This window comes from Vespa crabro, chromosome 10 (genome assembly GCF_910589235.1).
Source record: "Vespa crabro chromosome 10, iyVesCrab1.2, whole genome shotgun sequence".
In the NCBI taxonomy this organism is placed as follows: Eukaryota; Metazoa; Arthropoda; class Insecta; order Hymenoptera; family Vespidae; genus Vespa; species Vespa crabro.
The window spans coordinates 7,043,207-7,066,156 of NC_060964.1; the positions used below are offsets into that span (position 1 = coordinate 7,043,207).

At 28.5% G+C, this 22,950-nt stretch overlaps 1 protein-coding gene across 2 annotated transcripts in view; it reads right to left on the reverse strand.

The window, feature by feature from the left end:
* The window catches only part of LOC124427409 (quinone oxidoreductase), a 21,614-nt gene extending 285 nt beyond the window's left edge, over positions 1-21,329 (reverse strand). Inside the window, exons 1-3 of one of the 2 annotated variants that reach the window (XM_046970309.1) lie at positions 21,000-21,329; positions 1,345-2,070; positions 1-592 (exon numbers count right to left, since the gene is read on the reverse strand). The exon at positions 1-592 is cut by the window's left edge and continues 285 nt beyond it. In XM_046970309.1, the coding sequence (XP_046826265.1) occupies positions 175-592; positions 1,345-2,060 (1,134 nt within the window). In that variant the 5' untranslated portion in view covers positions 2,061-2,070; positions 21,000-21,329 and the 3' untranslated portion in view covers positions 1-174. Of the gene's footprint in view, positions 593-1,344; positions 2,071-2,788; positions 3,240-20,999 lie in introns of those variants that run through there. The other variant, XM_046970308.1, reaches the window with a different exon arrangement.
* Between the last annotated feature and the right edge of the window lie 1,621 nt (positions 21,330-22,950).

Below are 22,950 nucleotides of genomic sequence, written 5' to 3' on the forward strand. Positions count from 1 at the left end.
TGGATCCATGAAAGGGGAGAGTCACTTGGACATGTCTAATCGAGGGCAAGAGAAAGAGAGAGAGAGACAGAGAAAGACAAATTAGTCAGATCAAGACAAACTGACAGATAAAGTTTTTCTTCTTCTTTCTTCTTTTCGTTTCTCTCCCTCTCTCTCTTTCTATTTATTTCTCTTTTAATCAGCTGGATAGAAACGAAGAATCGCACGACCTTGAATCATGGAATGGCAAAGTTTGTGAACGACGTCGAGCGCTTCCTCTGCAGGATATACTGTATGTGGTGGTGGTTCGATTTCGTTCGATGCAACCAATTGTACCAGTTCATGGAGTTGTTCCAATGTACCTGGTTCAACTGACTTTATACTTTGTTGTCTTTCTTCGGCACGTCTACTAAACTTTGGTAAAAGACGATCGGCCACTTCCTTTATTACAAATACAACTCCGCCTTTGCTCAAACATTGGATACTACGATGCAAACTACGGGACGTAGTTCCAAAGTCAATTACAACGTCCACCTGACCTTGACAAGCGTCCATTGTCCGTTCGATCAGTTGTTTTTCATATAGATCCTCGTTCCATTGTACAACGTTGACCCTGTAAGCAAAGTTCAAACTATTTGTTAATAATTCGAATGAACCATGTTTATTTTCGTTTATCAACTGATCCGAAATTTATTATTATTATTCTTCAAACTTTGTCGTTTGATATTTTATTATAAATCCAGATCATTGGATACATATATATGTATATATAAAATATAGATATTATATCAATATGAATTTATCATTTATAAATCATTTCTCACGTATCTTGACGTCTTATTATCAGTCACTATCGTTATTATCTAAACAAAACCAAAAGCCTTGCATATGTTTTTCTTTGAATATGTTTCTAACGAATCATAAAAGATACGATTATATACGTGAGTGCTTACGATTGCATATATATGATTCCAATCGAAATCTGATATACAATCGCGTTAAAATCCGAACGAACGAATCTTATCTTTCACAAAAATGATACGTTAAGAAAACTAAGTATGTCCGAGCAAACAAAAAAAAAAAAAAAAAGAAGAAGAAAACAAGATAGACAATTTCGATGATATAGATTAAAAATTCGATTTGACATGACCGATGATAAATTACAATATAAATACTGACTGGATGGACTTCGATCGAATCAAATAATTACTGAAGATATCAAAAGAAAAATATCAACAAGTAAAAATCGATCGTTATAAATAATTTAACTATAGTTCCTGGATCAATGATCGAAATAATGCAATAAAATTGAGAAAAGATCGAAAAAAAAAAAAATAAATAAATAAAGATCTATGAGATTCCTACCGTTGAAATTCCTGTGCCATTATTAGTCCATCATCTTTAAGCGTTGCGATTGTTATGGTCACTCTATCCTTTATATCACTGAAGTGATAAGCTGCAATTCTCAATGCCCAAAGTGCTAATCCACCTGTGCCAACGATCAAAATCTTACATACGGTCTTCTCGTCTCTTTCCTTCAAAAGATTCTGTACGTGATCATGTGCAGAAAATACGGTGTTCATAGCAAGTAATGCACCAGCCGGTAACATAGCTGCTACGCTCAGTGACATATTGTCGGGTATCTTTATAAGATATTTAAGATCATGTACAACCAAATATTCGACATATCCATTTGGTATTCCTTCGTATGGATAAAGGATAACGCGATCACCAAGAGCGTATTCGCAATCCTCGTTAACGTCAGAACCAAGTGACTCAATGACACCAGCCACCTCGTATCCAGGAAATAATGCAGCATCTCTTACACCATGATGTGGAATATTAATTGGGAAATCACCCTCTAAGGATGCCTCAGTAGCCAAACTACTGCTACTTGATACTGATGTCAAAGACGATAGACTCGGTGAACGTTTTGGATGATAACAAGCTCCGGCACAAACTACACGAATTCGTGCACCTTGTGCGGGTACATCGGGAACCGGTACATCGAAACTGAATACACAATCTCGTCCTGTTATGCTTGGACTTTCGATCGATAGTTGTCTACACAGCTTATTCATTTTTTCTTCTCTGAAAAACCAAGAAAAAAACAAGATATATATATATATAATAATAATTTTGAATGTTAATATGATATTACGAATATTTGATTATTCTTGTCGTTTTTTTTTTCATTTTTCAATTTTTTTTTCTTTCTTATTAACCACCCTTTAATCGCTGTTTGGACGCATTTATATTACATATAATTGCGTATAGACTTTTAAGTATTTAGAAATTAGAAAGCGAAACTCGCTTTCTAGATTCGTTTTATTTTACGTTTCATTTTACGCTTCAATCGACTTCTCTCTCTCTCTCTCTCTCTCTTTCTCTCTTTCTTTCTCTCTCTTGTCAAGCATTCCAACGAGAATAATTTCTTATGATAGCTTAGATAAATCGTTGGAACACATTGTAGCGTTATTCATGTTGCGTGTAACTATATATCACGTACGTATGTATGTGCGTACATATACATACATACATACATGCATACATATATAATAATAATAAAAAAAAAAAAAGAAAAAAAAAATAAAAAGTTCTCAAATTTAAATTCGTATCGAATTTTTGTATATGTATTTTTCGTTGTTTTGTATAAGGGAAAAAAAAGAAAAAAGAAAAAAACAAAACGAAAAAGAAATAGACAACGACATACAACAACAACAACAACAACAACGACAATAATAATAATAATAATAATAATAATAATAATAATAATAATAATAATAATAATAATAATAATTACGCGTACCCATTACAATGAGTGGGACAGGCCTTATGAGGGATCGATGGCACTGGCTCCAATTCGACAGGCATCTTGATATCGATGAATGATTAATTTTGAAAAGAGGAAAATTTACAGAGACAAAAAAAAAGGGAGAAAACGTTCGACAATAATTGTCGATCCTCAATAAAACTTCTTTATAACGATATCTCGATAATAAAATAAAAACAAAACAATAATATACTGAACAATCGTATTATCGAAAAATTTCGGTGTAATCGACGACTTCGATGTAAAAGTATTACAAAATTTTGACGAAAAGAAAAAGAATGGAAAACAAAAAACAGTGATGGAATAAAATCCAATCGAGGAAGATGAAAAAAATAAGAACAAACAAAAGAAAATATCGAACTCTCGTTGTCACACGTGTTAATCGTATGAACGCGCGAAACGGACTAACTCGAAGCGTCGAGAAGTGTTCGCCTTTATACCGTTGCTCGAACGTGTATACACACTACCGTTGATAATGGTAGAATAGTGGAGGGGGAAAGCAAAACGAAGGAAGCGGTACGAGGTGGGGAGTAGGGGCGGTTGGTGCACGGTAAGGAGAGAGAGAGAGAGAGAGAGAGAGAGAGAGAGAAAGAGAGAGACAAAGAGAGAGAGAAAGAGAGAGAGAAAGAGAGAGAGACGTAGTAACGTACAAGGGTTCATAGGGAACGCATATATACGCGAGCAAACAACGAATGAAAATAAGACATGAGAGAAACACTCACGAAACGAACGCATGCACGTTTGTTTTTTCATGCGTGTCTCTTTCGCTCTCTCTTTCTCTCTCCACTTATCAACCTCCCATCGTCTTCGTGTTGTTGTCTTTAATCAAGTCGATCCTTAATGAGAAATGAAAGAGAAACAAAGAGAGAGAGAGAGAGAGAGGGAGAGAGAGAGAGGATGAAAGAGAGAGAGAGAGAGAGAGAGAGAGAGAGAGAGAGAGATACGCAATTCGTGCAGGTGTCATTTAAATTATATGAGTGTGCATATATATATATATATATAAAAAATATATATATAATAAACTGTTGTATGTTGTGTGTATGTGTGTGCGTGTGTGTGTATGTATTTAAGTACTGTGGTATATTTTTATCATTTTCTTTCTTTATTATTTTGTTTTCAATATTTTTCCACTTCTCATTCTCTCTTTTTTTTTTTTCCGACTTTGCAATCCATAAGTTGGGAATTATAAATCTCAAGAGGAAAGTTGTACTTTTTCTCTGTGACGTAATCGATCGATAATACATCCAAAAAAAAAGTTTCCACTTGTAAGTGGACTTATTTTCTTGTTTTTCTTTTTACACTGCCATAACTTTCACGAAAGATTTTCATAATAATTTTAAAGACCCGACGAATCTTTTGCCGATGGACTTCATCGACCATGCTTTGATCTAGGTCAGTTTGATACGTGATTATACACGATGATGTCTCAATGTCCGTGTCCGAATTGTTCTGCGTACGATCGATTTGTGGAAGAATTGAAGAATTGATTTTGTTCGGGATATTCGTATAAAAAAAGAGGTGTAAAGAAAGGAAGAAAAAAAAAAAGAAAAGAAAGAAAAGAGAAAGATGCAAATAATATTTCATTTTACTAGCTCGTACATTGCGGTATATATTATTATCGTGCTCTTCACGTAGAACGTCCTTCGTTAGAATTACGAACGATTAAATCTGATTCGTTAAACATACCAGTTCTCGTCATTTAATTAAATTCAATATTCAATGATGCGTATACGCACGCGGCTATACGTATGTATGCGCATGTGCGAAGAAAAAAAAAAAAAAAAAAAAAAAAGGAAGAAAAAGAAGAAAAAAAAAAGAAAAAACTGAAGAATCATCTCAATTCACAAATCAGTCGTCCATCAACAAACAGCTGTTGCTTTTTCTTTCGTTATCGAACACGCTTTATGGCTTTAATGATATTACGTAATTTTGAGCTAAATTTAAATGACACACTTTCCTTCCATTTGTAACTACTACTACTCTTTCTCTCTCTCTCTCTCTCTCTCTCTCTCTCTCTCTCTCTCTCTCTCTCTCTCTCTCTCTCTCTCTCTTCTACGGTTTGAAAATGGAAGATGAACGCGGAATTTTCTTTTATATTCTTTTCTTTTTTCTTTTTTTTTTTTTATAATAGAAAAAAAAAAGAATTTCCGCCAACGGCAGTGGAAAAAAATAAAAGAAATTAATGACGCGATTTCCATACGGACAATAACGATATTTAAATATTATATATAGTCTGATTTATATGTATCATCGTTCTGTTTATAACGGAAAATACTCATAGAAACTTTCGATCGCTTTCTAAAGAATCCATTGAATAGAAAAAAAAAGAAAAAAGGAGAAAAAAGAAAAAAGAAAAAAGAAAAACGTGACGGCTTTCTTCGGCACTTTATTTATTTATCTATATTATTTTTATTAGCAGCAAGAACAATAACAACGATAATTCCTTAATGATAAATCAATTAGAATCACGGATCGTAAATATGTAATATATGATTAAAAAAGATTCCCTATCTATAGAATGATGCAGTCAGTTATTTACTACAATAGTTTGTTTTTCTAAGGAAAACGTAGAACTTGTTTATGGATATGACATATCCATATATATATATGTATGTATAATAGGTAACTCCATTAATGTTATCATTTTAATATCGATTTATCTCTATCTTCTTAAATGCCATCCTTTAAAACATTAGTATAGATGGAGGATGTCAATGATATCTCGTTTAGATTGATCGTTTGTTTTGAATACACATCGAAGTCATTCCTTTCTTATTATGAACATCACGCTTATCGATTATAATTATTTATCCATTTTGAGAAATTGCAAGGAAAATAAAAAAAGAAAAGAAAATGAAAAAAAGAAAAAAAAGAAAAAAGAAAAAATAGATGAATGCATCTAATCGAGTAATATCTTAACGGCAATTTAAACGATTTAACGCTGCATTTAAAAAAGAAAAAAAAATATATGTATATATATATATATTCCCAATATCTTTTTTCTAATCGATCGTATTAATCTTTATTTCATTTGCCATCGTATATACGTCATATATCTATCAAAATATTCATTATAAATTTATTATAAATGAATATATATATATATATATAAGAATACATATAAGTGTATAGATACAAAATAGATATGTCATATAAATCGAGACAAAAGAAAAAAAAAAGAAAGAAAAAAAGTTGCTAGATGAATTTAAAAAGCGAATTACTCCCTTTTTTCTTTTTTTTTTTTTCTTAAACGGTTCGTAATTCCTTTTACGATTTGTAAAGAAAAAAAAGATTAGTCTGTAAAAAAAGATAACACATGTAAGTGGGTAGTTTTGTGCCAACTCCATCTCCCCCGCCGCCCACTCCCACGCACCTTTCCTGTTACTTATATGAACGTGAATACGCGCACATATAAATCGTATTTACGTCTATATATACATATACGCATAATAAATTTTACGAAACGAAATTTCAAAGAACGAATTATGAATCAGTATATAAAGAAATACACGTGTGTACTAGGGAGTCGATCACGACTTGTACACGCGTCGTCCATTAGCAGTCTCGCTTCGACTCCTTTTGCAACCTTCGTAGGATTAAAGAAAATAAAAGAAAAGAAAAGAAGAAGAAAAAAAAAAAGCTCAACCTATCGCGGCAATGAAGAAAACATCACGTTTAACTTGTACATCGTGTTACTCGCGTCCTTGTTACCTGTATAGAAAAAAGAAAGAATAAAAAGAGAAAGATAAAGAGAGAGAGAGAGAGAGACTTGAGGAGGTTGTTCTTAATTAGTTACATACGTTCACTAGTTTCTCAAAGCAATGAAGTTTCAATGATAATCGAGAGTCCGAACGCTATGAAAACAATGTTATACACATTACGTAAGTTAAGAATAGAGAGCTTTGTTGGATGTGCCTATTCGATCATCGTTTAATCGTTGTTTGACCTCGTTAAAAACTGAACATAACAGGTGCGCTGTTGTTGACTGCTCGTTCTTTTGTGTCATCCGAGTTATATACTCTTCTTACTACGTGTTATTATTAACATGTAAAAGAGTTTAACATTATAAAGAGAGAGAAAAACAAAGAGAGAGAAAGAGAGAGAGAGAGAGAGAAAGGGAGGAAGGGATTCAACAATCAAGATTATCTTTCACATTCGCACAATCTTTGATAATATCATATGTATTCGATAAGAGATTTAATAAAAATATTATATCACTCATGATAATAGTCATCGAGTAGTTTCAAAGGATCGATAGATCATTACTTGTAAGTTACATTATACAAGGACGTTGGGTATCGAAAGGCGATACAATGATCTCTGAATTATCTTCCTTCTATTTTTTCTTCTTCCATTTGCAATTTTATTATTATTATTATTATTATTATTATTATTATTATTATTATTGTTGTTGTTGTTATTATTATTATTGAAAATGATACACCTTTGAATGGAATCCATTTGACGATGAATTTGGTTCAATCACGCGATTGAACGAAATGGGCTCTCTTTTATATTTATTTTTTTTAAGCTTTGATAGACGGCTGTTTTTAAGCGATTACTCGACTTTGAATCATTTATATATAGGTATATATATATCGTAGGTGTTAGTGATAATCACGATTCGAATTGGAAACTTCACGTATCTAATGCATGACAAACTATTCCTTCACTCTCCAAAATGATTCAGAATCGATACACACATACACAGATACATACATATATCTATGAAATTTTGTATGATCAATACGTTATCTTTGGAAATATCGAAGCGTTATCATTTTAATTCGTTTCGAATCACTTTTAATGACCTCATTTATTTTTAATTTCATTTATTTATCGTCTATCAATGTAATTCGTTTCAAATAATTTTTCTAATTCTACCAATGCATACATCGCATATTTTTTAATTTTTGCAAATTTTTCGTTTTCTTTTTCTTTCTTTCTTTTTTTTTTTTTTTTTTATTTTTTTTATTTTTTTTTCTTTCTATTTTTTTCATCGACACTTATTAATTTTAAGGATATACAAATTAACGTTTAATATTTATCCTATATATCGTCATAAATCCGTTTCAAATAATATTCCGATGTGCAATATGCATTTACGTCATGTCTTTTTCAATTTTGGAAATTTCTTTTTATGTCATTGATTGTTATTAAACTTAAGGATATAGGATATTAAAGTTCTTCGAAAAAATTATGATACTTCGATCAATTTTGTAATTATTATAAAACACGATGAGAAATACGTACTCGTGTTATTACAGTAGATTGCAAATCCATTTGCAACGTGGGAATACCTAGATAATGTGTTTCATTCGAATGACACACAAAATGTGTATGTGTGCGCGCGCGCGTGTGTATGTGTGCGTGTTGCGTGTGATTTTTTTCATACAAGCAGATATTATTAAAATATATTGACGTTTACAAATGCTTTTAAAAATTGTCTTCGTCTTAATTATCTCACGTTATTGAAGTATTTTTCGATACGTCATGAAGGCCAAATAATGACGTACATATACGAAAATGATAAACGATCGGTTGAAATTTCGAGTCAATTATTATTAATACAAAGAAATGGGGAAAAAAAGAAAACAAAGAGAAAAATTAAGAAAAGAAAAGAAAACCAAAAAAAAAAAAAAACAAAACGTAAAATTTAAATTTCAATCGACAATCACACGTTGGGATAACGTCTATATCATCGTTGCATTAAGTTGACCTAATTTTTTTCTGTTTCTTTTTTTTTTTTTTTTTGGTTTTGTTTTCTTCTTTCTTTTTTCGTTTCTCTTTTTTTTTTGTTTCCTTCGAGAACAAAAAATATCTAAAATGTAATCTAAATTCGAAAGAAAAATCTTTAACCCATAGCCTTTTCGTGTTTCCATTGAATTCTAGTGAATCAAGGGAAATATACGCATATGATAAAAATAGCTTACGCTTAGTATGCAGAAAAAAAGAAAAAAAGAAGAAGAAGAAGATGAAGATGAAGACGAAGAAGAAAGAGAAAGAGCAATCTTCGCAGAGACTTTTTCTCTAATCATTTTTTACTTCCCTTTTTAATTCCCGTTTTATTTCAACTTCTAATCGAAGAAGAACAATTTGTTAATCGATAAATTGTTATAATAATATAACAACCGAATAAATGTTAATCATCATCGTCCGTCTTAATACGTTTAAATATCCATCGAGGTATTATTTTTATCGTCGTTTGAAAAATATTCTCGGAAATTAATTCAAACGAAATAAATGAAGAGAAAAATAATTTTGTCCTTTTACATTAACTAACGAAAAACGAAATCTAATTGATAATTTCGACTTGATGGATGAGAGGATATCGATATAAAAAAAAAAAAGAAAAAAAAAAAGAAAAGAAAAAGAAAATAAAAATGCAGGAATTTTATTCCGAAATCAAGAAATATATATGTGAATACATTTGTCAAAGTAAAAGAAAGGAAGAGAAAAAAAAAAGAAACAGAATTCATTTCATTTTCCCTAAATAATAATGATCATAATAATAATAATAATAATAAGAATAATAAAAAAAATCGAAATCTATATCCGCAATATGGATTTAATGAATTTAATAATTCATTTTGTTTCTTCTACTCCCTCGAAAAAAAAAATAAAGAAAGGAACAAAGAAAAATAAATCAAGCAAAGATTTAAATAAACAATATAGACGATATAACGATGATTAAATAGAGAAAAAAAGAAAAGAAAAGAGAGAGAGAGAGAGAGAGAGAGAGAAAGAGAGAAAAGAAAGAAAAAGAAACTTAAGCAAAGAATAGAAAAACCAATAGTCATCAATATTGCGATCGTGTTATATAGTGACAAAAGTAAAAATAATTATTTGAACGAACCAAGGACGACATAATTTTTTGGACTTTGAAAAAAAAAAACGATATATATATATATATATATAAATGAAGATAAAGAGAAGAACAGAATAAAAATAAAAACGAAAAGAAAAAGACAAGAGAAAAAGATAAAAAGAGTAAGAGAAAAAAGAAAGAAAGAGAGAAAAGAAAGGAAGTATGTAAACTCTGTTTGTTGGAAATCTTGCGAGAAGGTTTCTTTGTTATATGCGCGTTTGGTTCGATACGGTGTGCGCGCGCGCGCTCGCGCGCGTTCGTTCGCTCGCGCACACAAATGCAGATTGCCCAGGGTAAAGAGATGGGGGAAGGCGGTCGATACCATAGCACGCTTGAATCACGTGTACATCAGCAGGCATCCGCGTGTTCAGCCGACTAGATCTTACGTTAGAGCGCACCGTTCTCGCCTATTTCGAGTATAATGCCTCGTGTGTGTGTGTGTGTGTGAGAGAGAGAGAGAGAGAGAGAGAGAGAGAGTGAGAGGCTATACAACACAGTACTACACCCTTCTACAAAATTTGATTTTATATTTTAAATTACATTTATACACCTTCTTTTTTTATTTTATTTTATTTTATTTTATCTTATTCCTTCCTTTTTCCATTTCTCTCGATCTATGGCCCCAATATGGAATAATTCAATAATTAATTCCTCCTGACACGAGTATAGGAAATAAATGAATATTTTTTTTTCTTTTTGTAATTCAAAAATTCCATTACGATATATATATATGTATGTATATATGGGGAATTAAGGTTTTTTTGTTCTTTTCTTTTCTATTTTTTTTCCTTTTTCTTTTTTTTTCATTTTTTTGTTCAGCTCAAGAAAAATTTTATGATTTAAAAAACACACAGAAGTTTTGTGATTAAAAAGAAAAAAAAAAAAAAAAAAAAAAGAAAGAAAAATGACTTCTTTTCCTTTCCTTTTTTTTCTTTTGTTGTAACTCTTTCTAAGTCCTACGTGAGTTTAGAAATTTGCTCAAGTAACTACTATTGGACACGTGTAAGAAATGATGCATCTTTACTTTTTCTTTTCTTTTTTTTTTCTTTCTTCTTTTTCTATGAGTTCATAGAAGTTCTTCTTATGTGATATCATTTATCTAAACAATTTAATGACAAAACAAATATATATATCCAAGAAACGTTGATAAAAATTGATAGATTATCAATGTATTTATAAACAATGATTCGTTCTTTGTTTATTTCTTTCATGTCTTTTGTTCTCTTTTAATCAAGCGAATTCGGCAAAGTTCAATGTTTCGTTTTAGCTACTTCTGGAACAGCTGTTGTTCACAGAACGGAGAAATTTTAAACTCTATTCTACATATGTTCTGTCTAAATCTGTGTATGTGTGTGTGTATAGCATAGCATAGCATAGACTTACAAAATTTTTTCGATATTCTTTTCCTTTTTTTGGAAAATCCTTCAAACAATCAACGCATCCAAATAATAATTATTACAGTTATTATTTATTTTCTAATTATCATTAATCATTATAACTTTGTGAAAAACAAACTAATCGGTATATTATTTAATTATGATGCTAAATAATAATTTCTATTCCTAATAATCAAATTCTTTTCCTGTTTCCATATTGTTTCCCTATTTTCTTAGAACATAAATAAAAAATATGTGAATTTTCAAATAGATCAAAGAGATCAATAATTCGATAAATATATATAATTAAAAACTTAAATAAACTTTTCCTAGCGAATATTATAATTATGCCTTTCTGTTCGAAAATGAGAATATTCGGAATATCAAATATCATTGTCGTTCGTCGTAACAATAAATGATAAAATTGCGATAGCCATTAAGGGAAGTATTTCCTTCCTTCAGTTTTTAAATTTTTTAAAATTTTTAATTCTAAAAAGAATTGTGTATGCGTATACATACATTTTAACAGATACAAAACAGATATTATTATAATAAATCGAATATTATAATAATAATATTAATAATAATAATAATAATAATAATAATAATAATAATAATAATAATAATAATAATAATAATAAATAGAAAGTAAAATCGAAATAATTGTTACGAAGGGCGAATATGATTAATAATCATTTTTATATATATATATATATACATAAAAAATTTCGGTCACATTAATCAATAATAATAATAATAATTATTATTATTGCAGTGGTCAGGTGAAAATATTTACATCGAAGAATTTCGAAATTGCATATACGAGAAAAAAAAAAAAGAAAATTTTTTTCATTGTCTCTTTGTCGTCCGACGGATATGTATTTATAGGGTGGACTAAAAGTTCCCACATGATATTCAAAAATCAATTATTCTTTCGCATGACTCTGGATCAATTTCATTATTTATTCATTCATCATTTATTAAAATCTACATCTAGGAACTTTGTAAAATAAATATGAATGAATTTTTAATGATTTTCTTCACCTCTCCAAAAAAAAAAAAAAAAAAAATGAGCGCATTTAATAATCACTTCGTTATTGTTTATTAAAATCTATTCGGTATTAATTTATAATATTCATTAATAGTGATCTGGTATTATTATTAGAAATATAGAAAATTAGTTTTAAAACGAACACACACACACACACACACACACACACACACACACACACACACACACACATATATATATATATATTACATATACATAAAATAAGTTGTTATACTTATCGATTTTAACTACATACCATTATCTCTATGAGAATTTCTAGAAAGGCTAAGTTAGTAAATAAGTTGATATGAGAATATTAAAGTCCTGTTATATTAATCCGTCGTTATACTCGAGAAAACAAATCTAATATATAAATAGTTCATATATATATATATATATATATATATATATATATATATATATATATATATATATAATATATATAAATTAGTCGAGTGTATCGATTGAATATTTTAAAGATAATTCTTACGTTGGATAAAAAGAAGATGACGAAAGAAATAAATCTTGAATATGATAATGAAATTTATTTCGAGACGAGTCAAAATTATCATTATATTGATCAGCATGAATTATATACGATTATTTGCTTGTGGAAGACTATTAAACAACGGATACGTTTCTATAAATACTTAAATACTATAGGAACAAATGAAAAATAATACCAAGAGATGTCAACGACATTTGGTTATATATATACATATATGTACAGAGTGTTCTAAAAGTTTTGGGATGCTTTAAAAAAAATAGATCTGCTTCTTCACGAAATAAAACAAAACAAAACAAAAAAAAAAAAGAAAAAGAAAAAAAATAACAATAATAAAAAACCTTAAAAAATATATTTCTCAACGTTTATAAATATAATCGTAAGAAATACGTTGGAATGAAAAATAATCGATCAATAATATTTCATTATCATTGATATTAATCTTTAAATACGATATATCGTAAACATTGTAAACGTATAATTATTAATAATACATTTTTTCCCAATTTTACTTATTATCTTTATATTATTTCTTTTTTCGCTTGTCACATACCACCATCCCCCCTTCCCAGACCTCAATCGAAGATAAATAATTATTCGTGCACGAATAAGAAACGTGTGTTTGCGTTTACGTTTTCTTTATTTTTTAAGCTTCGTAATGTAAATTTCATAAAGAGCCTAAGGGAATTTGTTTTTATTTTTTTAAAATCATTTTTGGGCTCAACAAAAAAATTATAGCTCACCCTATATATATATATATATATATATATATATATATAAAATAATATGAATTAATTTACGTTAGGGACAACACCAGAGAAGAAGTCGTTCTCAAAAGGTGACATTCACTTTTCACGATGCCAACTCGTGGACTGTTTCACAATTGCACGTGTTTATATACGAAGTATCTCTTATTTATGTATGTACATATATATGTATGTATATACGTATTTCATATGTATATGTATACGCACACATATATATATATATATGTATACAGGTGATTATATGCGTTACGCACAAACATATGTGTAAGAAGTTTTGTATCCAAGGAGAAGAAAATCGTTTTATTTCGAAGCACGTGTTATGTGGTGTTGAATTTTATATATAAATACACACACACATATATATATATATTTATGTATATATATATATATATATATATATATACACGCACACACCGTAGACATAACTACCGGGGGACTAATTCACAAACTCCAGACTGTTAATAACAAATCTAAGCACGAAAAAAAACAATGAGACTTTCTTTTCTTTTTCCTTCGTTTTTCTTTTTCTTTTTCTTTTTTTCTTTTTTTTTCCTTCTAATTTGTTTACTCACGTTTTTTCCGGTTTTTTCTTTTTTTTTTTTTTTCTTTTTTTCCTTCATTTTATTTGCGCGTTAATGTATAAGCTGATATGAAAAAAAAAAAAAAAAAAAAAATAGAATAAATAAAAAAAATAAATATTCAATGTAAAGACGATTAATATTTATTATATAAGCGTTAAGAAAACAATAACAATGACAATAACAATAACAATAATAACAACAATAACAATAACAACAACAATAATAATAATGATAATAATAATAATAATAATTAAATCGAATGATAATGATAATACCTATCATTACGTTCATCGTAGTATTGAAAGATCTCTGTCAAGTAGTTTCATAACAAGTAGTGGGGGAAAAAAAAAAAAACAAAGAACAGAAAAAAAATAAATAAATATCATGGAACATTACCATGATACTAGAATAACAGAATAACATAAGGTAACGCACTATGTTCATCAATTTATCTATTGGATCTATCGTATAAACGATAACAAGAAGTGATCGATGATAACACATTATCGATTATTCATTTTCGATATTTCATTTAAACTTACATAGTACGATTATATTAAGCGATTGGAAATATTGAATATATATATATATATATATATATATATATATATATATATATATTATAATTATTAATTAATTCATTCATTTATCTTTTGTCTTTGAATAATAATTTACTTCCTATGGTTTCTCTTTATTTTTTTTTTCGGCGATAGATAAATAATTATTCATGTAAGAGTAAGAAAAAAAGAAAACATTTTATTTTATTTCTTTCTTCTTTTTCTCCTTTTTTTTATTTTTTTTTTCTTTTCTTTTATCTATAATGTTAATTCATATTGACGAATTTGATCTGTCAAAAATCAAATATATAATTTTTCATTCGAAAAATATTTTTAATCGAAGATAAGAATGTTTTCGTTTAACATTTGTCACACTATCTCTATCTATCTCACTTTCTATCTTTCTCTTCCTATTAATTTTGATATACAATCATCTCATTGCATCCATATGTTACTACGTACAATTATATATTGTATTTATTTATTTATGTATTTGTTTCAAAGTAAAAAAAAAAAAAAAAAAAAAAAAAAAAAAGAAAGAAAGAAAAAAAAAAAAAAAAAAAAAGAGAAAAAGAAAAAACGATACATCATATTTTCGAAATTTCTATTGAAATTTTCGTATAAATGTACGATTCTCTACGAGTGTACCGTTGTCATTGGTTCAATGACACATTCGTAGCGATCAGCTGATCGCTCGCTCGACCACGTTAAAAGGAAAAGGCATGTTAAACGTAGTCTCGTCCTTCAACTTTGATTTTGCCTCTGACTCATAATTCTATTCTATAGGGTGAACGGATTTCTTTTAGACTTGCAGTTCTAAGTCTGATAAGAAAAATCATCTAATCTAAATGATCACGAAAAAATAATAATTAATTTTTAATACCATCTAAAAAAAAGCAACTTTTTGTCTCATACTTTATCCATATTCATTCATGACTCGTACATAATTTAATGTTATGAAAAATTGTATAAATATATATATATGTGTGTGTGTGTGCACTGTATTTTCTTTTTCGAATTTGACGTTCGAAAAAAAAAAAGAAAAAAAAAAAAAAATAAAGAAAAGAAACGTGTTTTAATTCATCGATTAAAAAATACTTCATTTAAGAATTTAATTTAAGAATTGTAAATTTTTACATTTGTGAATAAAATTAAAATATAAAACTTGAAATATAAAAACGATATTGAATAATATTCTATAAAAAGACTTATTATATGATAAACAATATTCCTTTTACGTTAAGAAATTAAAAAATGACATTACGAAATATAAAAGTCACCTGATTTATTATTAACATACGATTATAATGCTTTTTTAATCCGTTTTATTAATTAGCTCGAATACGCGACGCACTCATTTCATTTTTCACCGATGAATATGATCGATCGATGATCGATGATAGAGGCAAACAATGATAAATATAATATAAAGAATTGTCAATTGACGTATATACATCTTGAAAATAATTTTCTAGTTTTCTGCGTATTACGTGATAATTATATATTAAACGTGGGAAAAATTTTGAGTGTGCACAATTTTAAATTCGTGTAAATAATCAAAAATATACGTAGAAAAATAAAAAATAAAGCGAAGAAAGAAAAAAAAAAAAAAAAAAAAGAAAAAGGAAAGAGAAAAAAAAAAAGAAAGAAAGAAGACGAAAAGATTTGATGATTTAATGCTTAATTATCGAGAATTGTCATTCGTTTATAATTTAATGATGTTAAATCTATGCATCTATGTATTCATATGTATTCATGTACATTTATGTATCCTTGCAATATGGCAATAGTAAGCGAAGAAAATATTGTACATCGTGTGTAGATACTAAAGTGAGAAGATGTAAATATTTACAGACGAACCGTGCGACGTACAATTTAGTTCGATGACGACATTTACGCGACAAATTCTAAATTAATTTTTTTTATTTCTCTGTTAAACGAACGTGAAAAATAAACGCACGTGTACCTATTACATAGTAATAATGATGATAATAATGATACTATTAATAACAATAATAATAATAATAATAATAATAATAATAATAATAATAATAATAATAATAATAATAATATACTTTAAAGAATAATATTTTCAAATAAATGGATAAACAAAAGCTAAAACAAACAAAAACAAAAAGAAAATATTGTACCTTCTGTAAATCCAAAAATTTAATGAATTTAAAATTATAACAAGCTTATAATAAAAATTTTCGATTACTTTCTTTCTTTTTTTCTTTCTTACTTTTTTTTTTTTTTTTCTTTTCTTCTTTTCCTTGAAATTCGTCGTATAAATCTTCTAATCCCATGAACAAACTCGTGTATACACATACATATATAAACAAACAAACAAGCACACGGATAAGCGGATAAAGGTATAATAAATGTTTCATAAATGTAAACGAATATACCGCAGTTTCGCTGCATTGCAACAAAATCTTGAAGTAGCTCGCAAAGTATCATACGTGACTACCACAGCACGGTTCGTTTTATACGAATGTAATGACCTTTGACACCAAAGAGAGAGAGAGAGAGAGAGAGAGAGACAGTCATTCAAGCTCTTGCTGTAAGTGCTGAACATTTAAAATACAGTATATATTTACATGTACAGTGTTCGATGACACAAGTATAATGCTTTTGTAGAACTATATCATTGTATTTCTCAATGTTATATTTTTTTTTTCCTTCATTGATCATAACCATCGATAATCTTTAACCTCTAATTCCAAATAAATTCTATGAAGAACAATGCGTAAATACAAAATGCAATATATATTACATTATTTCATAAAACTCGTATACCGATAATCTTTCTTATTTTTTTTTTTTTTTTTTTTTTTTTTTATAATCCTCCACTCTTATCTATTTATTTATTTATTTTTTAACACGCAATAAAATTATCATATAAGAACGATAACGTAATTACATTTTACGCGTTATTATATACGTAAATTACGAGATAATGCGAAATTTACGAAGGAATGAAAGTTACTATTGTCGTTTATCTACTTTCCTTTTTCTTTTTTTTTTTTTTTTTACCCACCATTTGCAGTACCAATTACAAGAATTATAATTATTATTTTTGTCAAGTGGAAATGCGATAAATCTTAAATATGAATTTATCGCAGAAATAAATATGATCCTATTAATTAAGAATGAATCATTGGATTAAAACGTTCATCGTTTTTTTTTTTTTTTTCTTTTATATATAGAACACAAAAAATTACTATTATCCTTAACTCCTTCCCCCTTCACTCTCCCTCTCTCTCTCTCTCTCTCTTTCTCTCTTATAAGTTTATATATATAAAATGAATTAATAAAGTTATCATCATTTGGAACGATAGAAATCATAATAATATGATATAACGAATTAATTGATTTAATAATAATGAATGATGAAAGGATTAATTAAGAATTGGTCTAATAAATATACTCGAAGATATTCTAGGATTGCACGTGGTGGAATCCTAGTAACTCAACTTGTAAATATAATTGTAAACATTTGTCAACGTGATCAATAGATCTCTCTCATTGCTCGTTTTATTATCATACTTATATTTACTCCGACCCCCTACATAGGCGATATACTCATGACGTTCACGTAACATTCAGCGTACAATGTCAATTATTGAGATTAACTGAGATTTATCTTTGGTTGAATATTCAACAACTTAAATAAGGATCCTTATATTAACCAATCACGTTGATCATAAATGTCACAGATGTTACATCGTATACAATCGATAATTGAACTTTATATTACAATTTAGTATGACGTTAATTTATTGTTCCATGAAATATTTTTGAAATTAACGTCATTCGTTCTTTTTTTTTTTTTTTTTTTTTTTTTTTTACAAAATACATCGTAGAAATTATTTTGCTTTAGATTCGGTTAAATCCTTCGAGTGTTTTCGAGCATACATGATTTTTTCCTCTAATAAAATTATATATATTATATACAGAAATAGAAAGAAGATAAAAAAGAAATTGTAAATATATATATATATATATATATATATAGAGGGTGAATCAAATGTTCTTGTCAAAAATCGATTAAACCTTTTCACGACTTTTCGTAATTAGACGTACAGTATTACAAGTTAAGTTCGTGTTTTTACGATCTGCAAAAAAAAAAAAAGAAAAAAAAAAAAGGTTAAAAGGAAGCAAAAAATTTGTCTGGAAAAATAGCGATCAACTTTTGAAGATGACTGAGAAACATTTGACTTTGGACCATCTTGTATATCAAAGAGATCCCGGATATATATTTCAAAAAGAGAGAAAGAGAACAATAAAAAAAAGAAAAAAAGAAAAAGAATTTCTGAAAAGTATGTTCATCCATAAAGAACGTACGCTTCTATTTCTAGAGTTGACACGTCGAATACTTCAAAAACAACGAATAATCCTGTTAACATTACATTTTGAAGAAAGAGATACAGAGCAAGAGAGAGAGAGAGAGAGAGAGAGAGAGAGAGAGAGAGAGAGAGGAAGAGAACGAGAGAGAGAAGGGGTTATGATGATGATATTTCAAGGACGTTTTTACTTGTCCCCATAGATTCTACTTCTACTCCTCGATCGAAGCCAATTTTGTGTGAGTTGCGTCATCGCGATCGAGTTCTTCCAGGTCACCGGAACAATGGCCTATCATATCAAAGCAGACTACGGTATATATAGTAATATATGTATGTATATGTGTACATATATGTTCTATGTCATCGGGATCCAATTCAATGTTTACGTTGGACACTTATTAAAAGATTGAGATTTCATTGATCGGAAGTTAACAGAAAATGCTCAACAAAATATATATATATATATATATATATATATATATATAATTTAATTATATCTGTAATTTTTATAAATTAAATAATTTCGATAATTGACATTTTCTTTCTTTTCTTTTCTTTTGAACTAACTCATTATAATAATTTCCATTGAAATGATTGAAGTATCTGCATGAAAAAAAGAAAGAAAAGAGAAAAAGAAAAAAAAAAAAAGAAAAAGATAAATAAATGAGAATTTATACAATTTCAATGAAAATTTAAGAGTAATTCAAGAATTTGTCTGTAAATAAAAATTCATATCTCCTCGGAAGATAAAATAGAAGAAAAAAAAAGAAAAAAAAAAAAAAAAAAGAATAAAGAAAGAAAGAACAAACCAATGACGAGAAGAAAAATAAAAATTATTAATCATTTTCGATCGATATCAAAAAATAACGAATTGGATGAGAGTATGAGAGTTCGGTTGAATTGTTTTCGTTCGATTGCTATCTGACAGGATTGTATCTTTTTAATGCGACTTCTCATCGATTTAGAATTATAAACGTAACTTATCGCTCTTTGTTTTTCGATTTGAAAGAGTAGATTTACGAGCAGCAATATGCCGGCTCGTTCCCATTGAAAAGGAAAAACAAAGTAATAATTGGAACAAGAAAAAAAAAAAAAAAAGAAAGAAAAAAGAAAAAGAATTAGATTCCTTGTTAAGAAGCATAAAGCACGTAACAAATGTGTTCTTCTTTTCATTTTTTTTTTTTTTTCTTTTTTTACATCTTTTCGTAAAAGATCAAAACGTAACAAATGTGTTCTTTTTTTCTTTCTCTCTCTCTCTTTTTTTTTTTCTTTTTTTTCTTAAATCTTTTCGTGAAAGATCAAAACGAATGAAAAGGGATATATAGGGATATAAATCTTTACTTTCTTCTATCGTTCCTATCTTCTTTCGATACTTCCATATTTGATATAGCAGATAGCATAATGCATTTTACGCGTTTAGATTGTGAAAATAAAGTATCTTTCGCGTTACACGTAATAACGTCCTTGAAAAATCGTATTTCGTCGATAACAAATAGATATAGGATATTTTTATCCGTAAGAGTGTATTTGTGCGTATGCGTGTATATATATATACATATATATATATATATATACATGTATGTAAATTTAGAAAAAGATGAATCTTGGTACGAAGAGTACCGAGAAAAAGTACTTACACTCTTCTATACTCGTTTATTTAAACACTCACGATGATGAAGGCTAAATGGTACGATACTTTTAGAAACGTTCACTTTAAATAATAAATTTCTTCGCGTAGACAGCATCGATTCTAACTCTATGATATATATATATATATATATATATATATATATATCAATTACAGGTAGGGGAAAAATTTCTTAGTCTTATAACACTTTACTGAAATTTGGGAGGGGGGAGGGAATATATATATATATATATATAAAAGAGAAAAAAAAGTCAGCTAAAAAAGTCTGGAAAAAAATCGTTCGTTACTTGAATCAATTATTTAAAATCATCTAGGGAAATTTTAGCAATTTTTTTTTTGTCCTTATCCACTGCGTCCCACTTCACCCTCGTCGCCATTGTCTCAACCCCATATACAAAGTATATGCAATCTATAGAAATATAATACGAGTGTACACTCGTCGAAGCGTAGAACGAAAAGAAAAATAATACAATGATCGAAGTCCTTACCTTTTTCGTATCACTGAATGATCCTTATGTAATAGACGAAGCTTCGTTCTTGATCGTGACTTTTATTATTTGTATATTATAAATAAATTCGAGAGAAAATAGAGAGAAAGAAATAAAGAGAGCAAGAGAGAGAGAGAGAGAGAGAGAGAGAGAGAGAAAGAGAGAGAGAGAGAGAGGAGAGAGAGAGAATACGAATTAAAGGTAATGAAAATGAGTCACAAAAAAATGAATCGTTTCACGATTATAACCCTCGGATTTTCTATAAAAAAAAAAAAAAATTTTTTTTCGGAGAATTTTACTGTTCAGAGGAGGGTCCACACGTAGACACTGCAATAATGTCCATAGGTAAAACGATGGAGGGCGCTTCAAAAGGGTATTCTCTCTCATTGCGCCGACTCCGAAAACTTCGCCAATCTCCTCCTCCACCTCCTCCTCCTCCTCCTCCACCTCCTGTATATGTCCTTAGCTTCTACGTGTTCGTTATTCGTCTATAGGAAGGGACGTAATCGATCGTTCAGTACGTATGTACTTACGTACATCATGGCTATAGGATCCATGAATGTTGCTCAATGGACGATAGAATCTTCCTCTTTTTCATCTTCTCTCTTTCGTTCTTTTTTTTTTTTTTTTAAACTTGCTATTTTATATGAGTAGAAAAAAATAAATGAAAAAAAAAAAAAAAAAGAAAAAGAAAGAAAACCTGTTTGGTTGCGTTTAAGATCATGGATATATTTATCTTTAAAGGTTTGAGAAAGGAGCTTCTATATAACCAGTTCATTTTTTTTCTTCTTCTTTAATTTTCATCCAATTTAAATTTAATATTACATTGTTCTTATCGACGATTGTTGTTCAATTCAATCGTTATCATTCCTTTCGTTCGCTATTTCTTTAAATAATAATTGTTATCGTTAAATCCTGTTGCAATCGATTTATGTTAAGATTCTTTAGTACGTTGATTCAATGATTTTGTTATCGTAGAAATCTGTATTATCGACGATGAAAAATAATCAAAGATTTCCTAGATACCGGAGTTTTTCTACTTTATCGACTTAAGGTAAATGATTTTATTATTGACGATATACAAACGTAGTTATCATTTTCGTTGACTATCTTATAACATTCTATATTTCCTACAATTTAATGGAATTAGATCGTAACGCTGTACGACATTAATAGGAATTAGAAATAATAGAAAATTGTTAATCGAACAAATATTCAATCGTCGTATATAATATAAGAATATTAAAATATAAGAATCAAGTCAAAATATTCTTGTAGTTTATAGAAATAAAAAAAAAAAAAAAATTAAGAAAAAAAAGAAAAAAAAAAAGAAAAAACATTTATTATGATTGAACTAAAAATTAACATTTACTTTTATGATATAATTAAAACAATTTTATTAAATAAAATTATTTTATTAACGTTAACGTACATTTATATATCGCATGCCATTTGTAAATAATAGTCTATCGATGTAAGAGGCAAAGATTTATGTATTTGCGATCGACGATAGGCGAGCGCAAACTAGCGTGATCGTAAAAATCGATCATTTCAAAAACGTCGAAGACTCGTGCGCACGACGACGACGACGACATTTCATAAATTTTTCTCTTAAAGTTTTCACATTAAACGAATTGATTTTATTACGAGATCTTACTTAAAAATTATTATTTATCTTTCAATCCTATCCGATAATTTCCAATCACAAACCGTTCTGTAGTAATATTTAGCAACTTGAAGAGACAAAACACAAAATTTATTATACAATTTAATGAACTTTAACACTTCCGTGCCATATGTATCACCGGTGGTACACGTTAAACTTGATCTTTAGGCCACGTGTACCACCGGCGGTATACGCAGTCATTTTTTTCTTTAATCAAAATATCAAATGGCCTGAACGACAAGTCAAGTAAAAATGGCTTGGCACGGAACGTGTTAAATAGTCCCT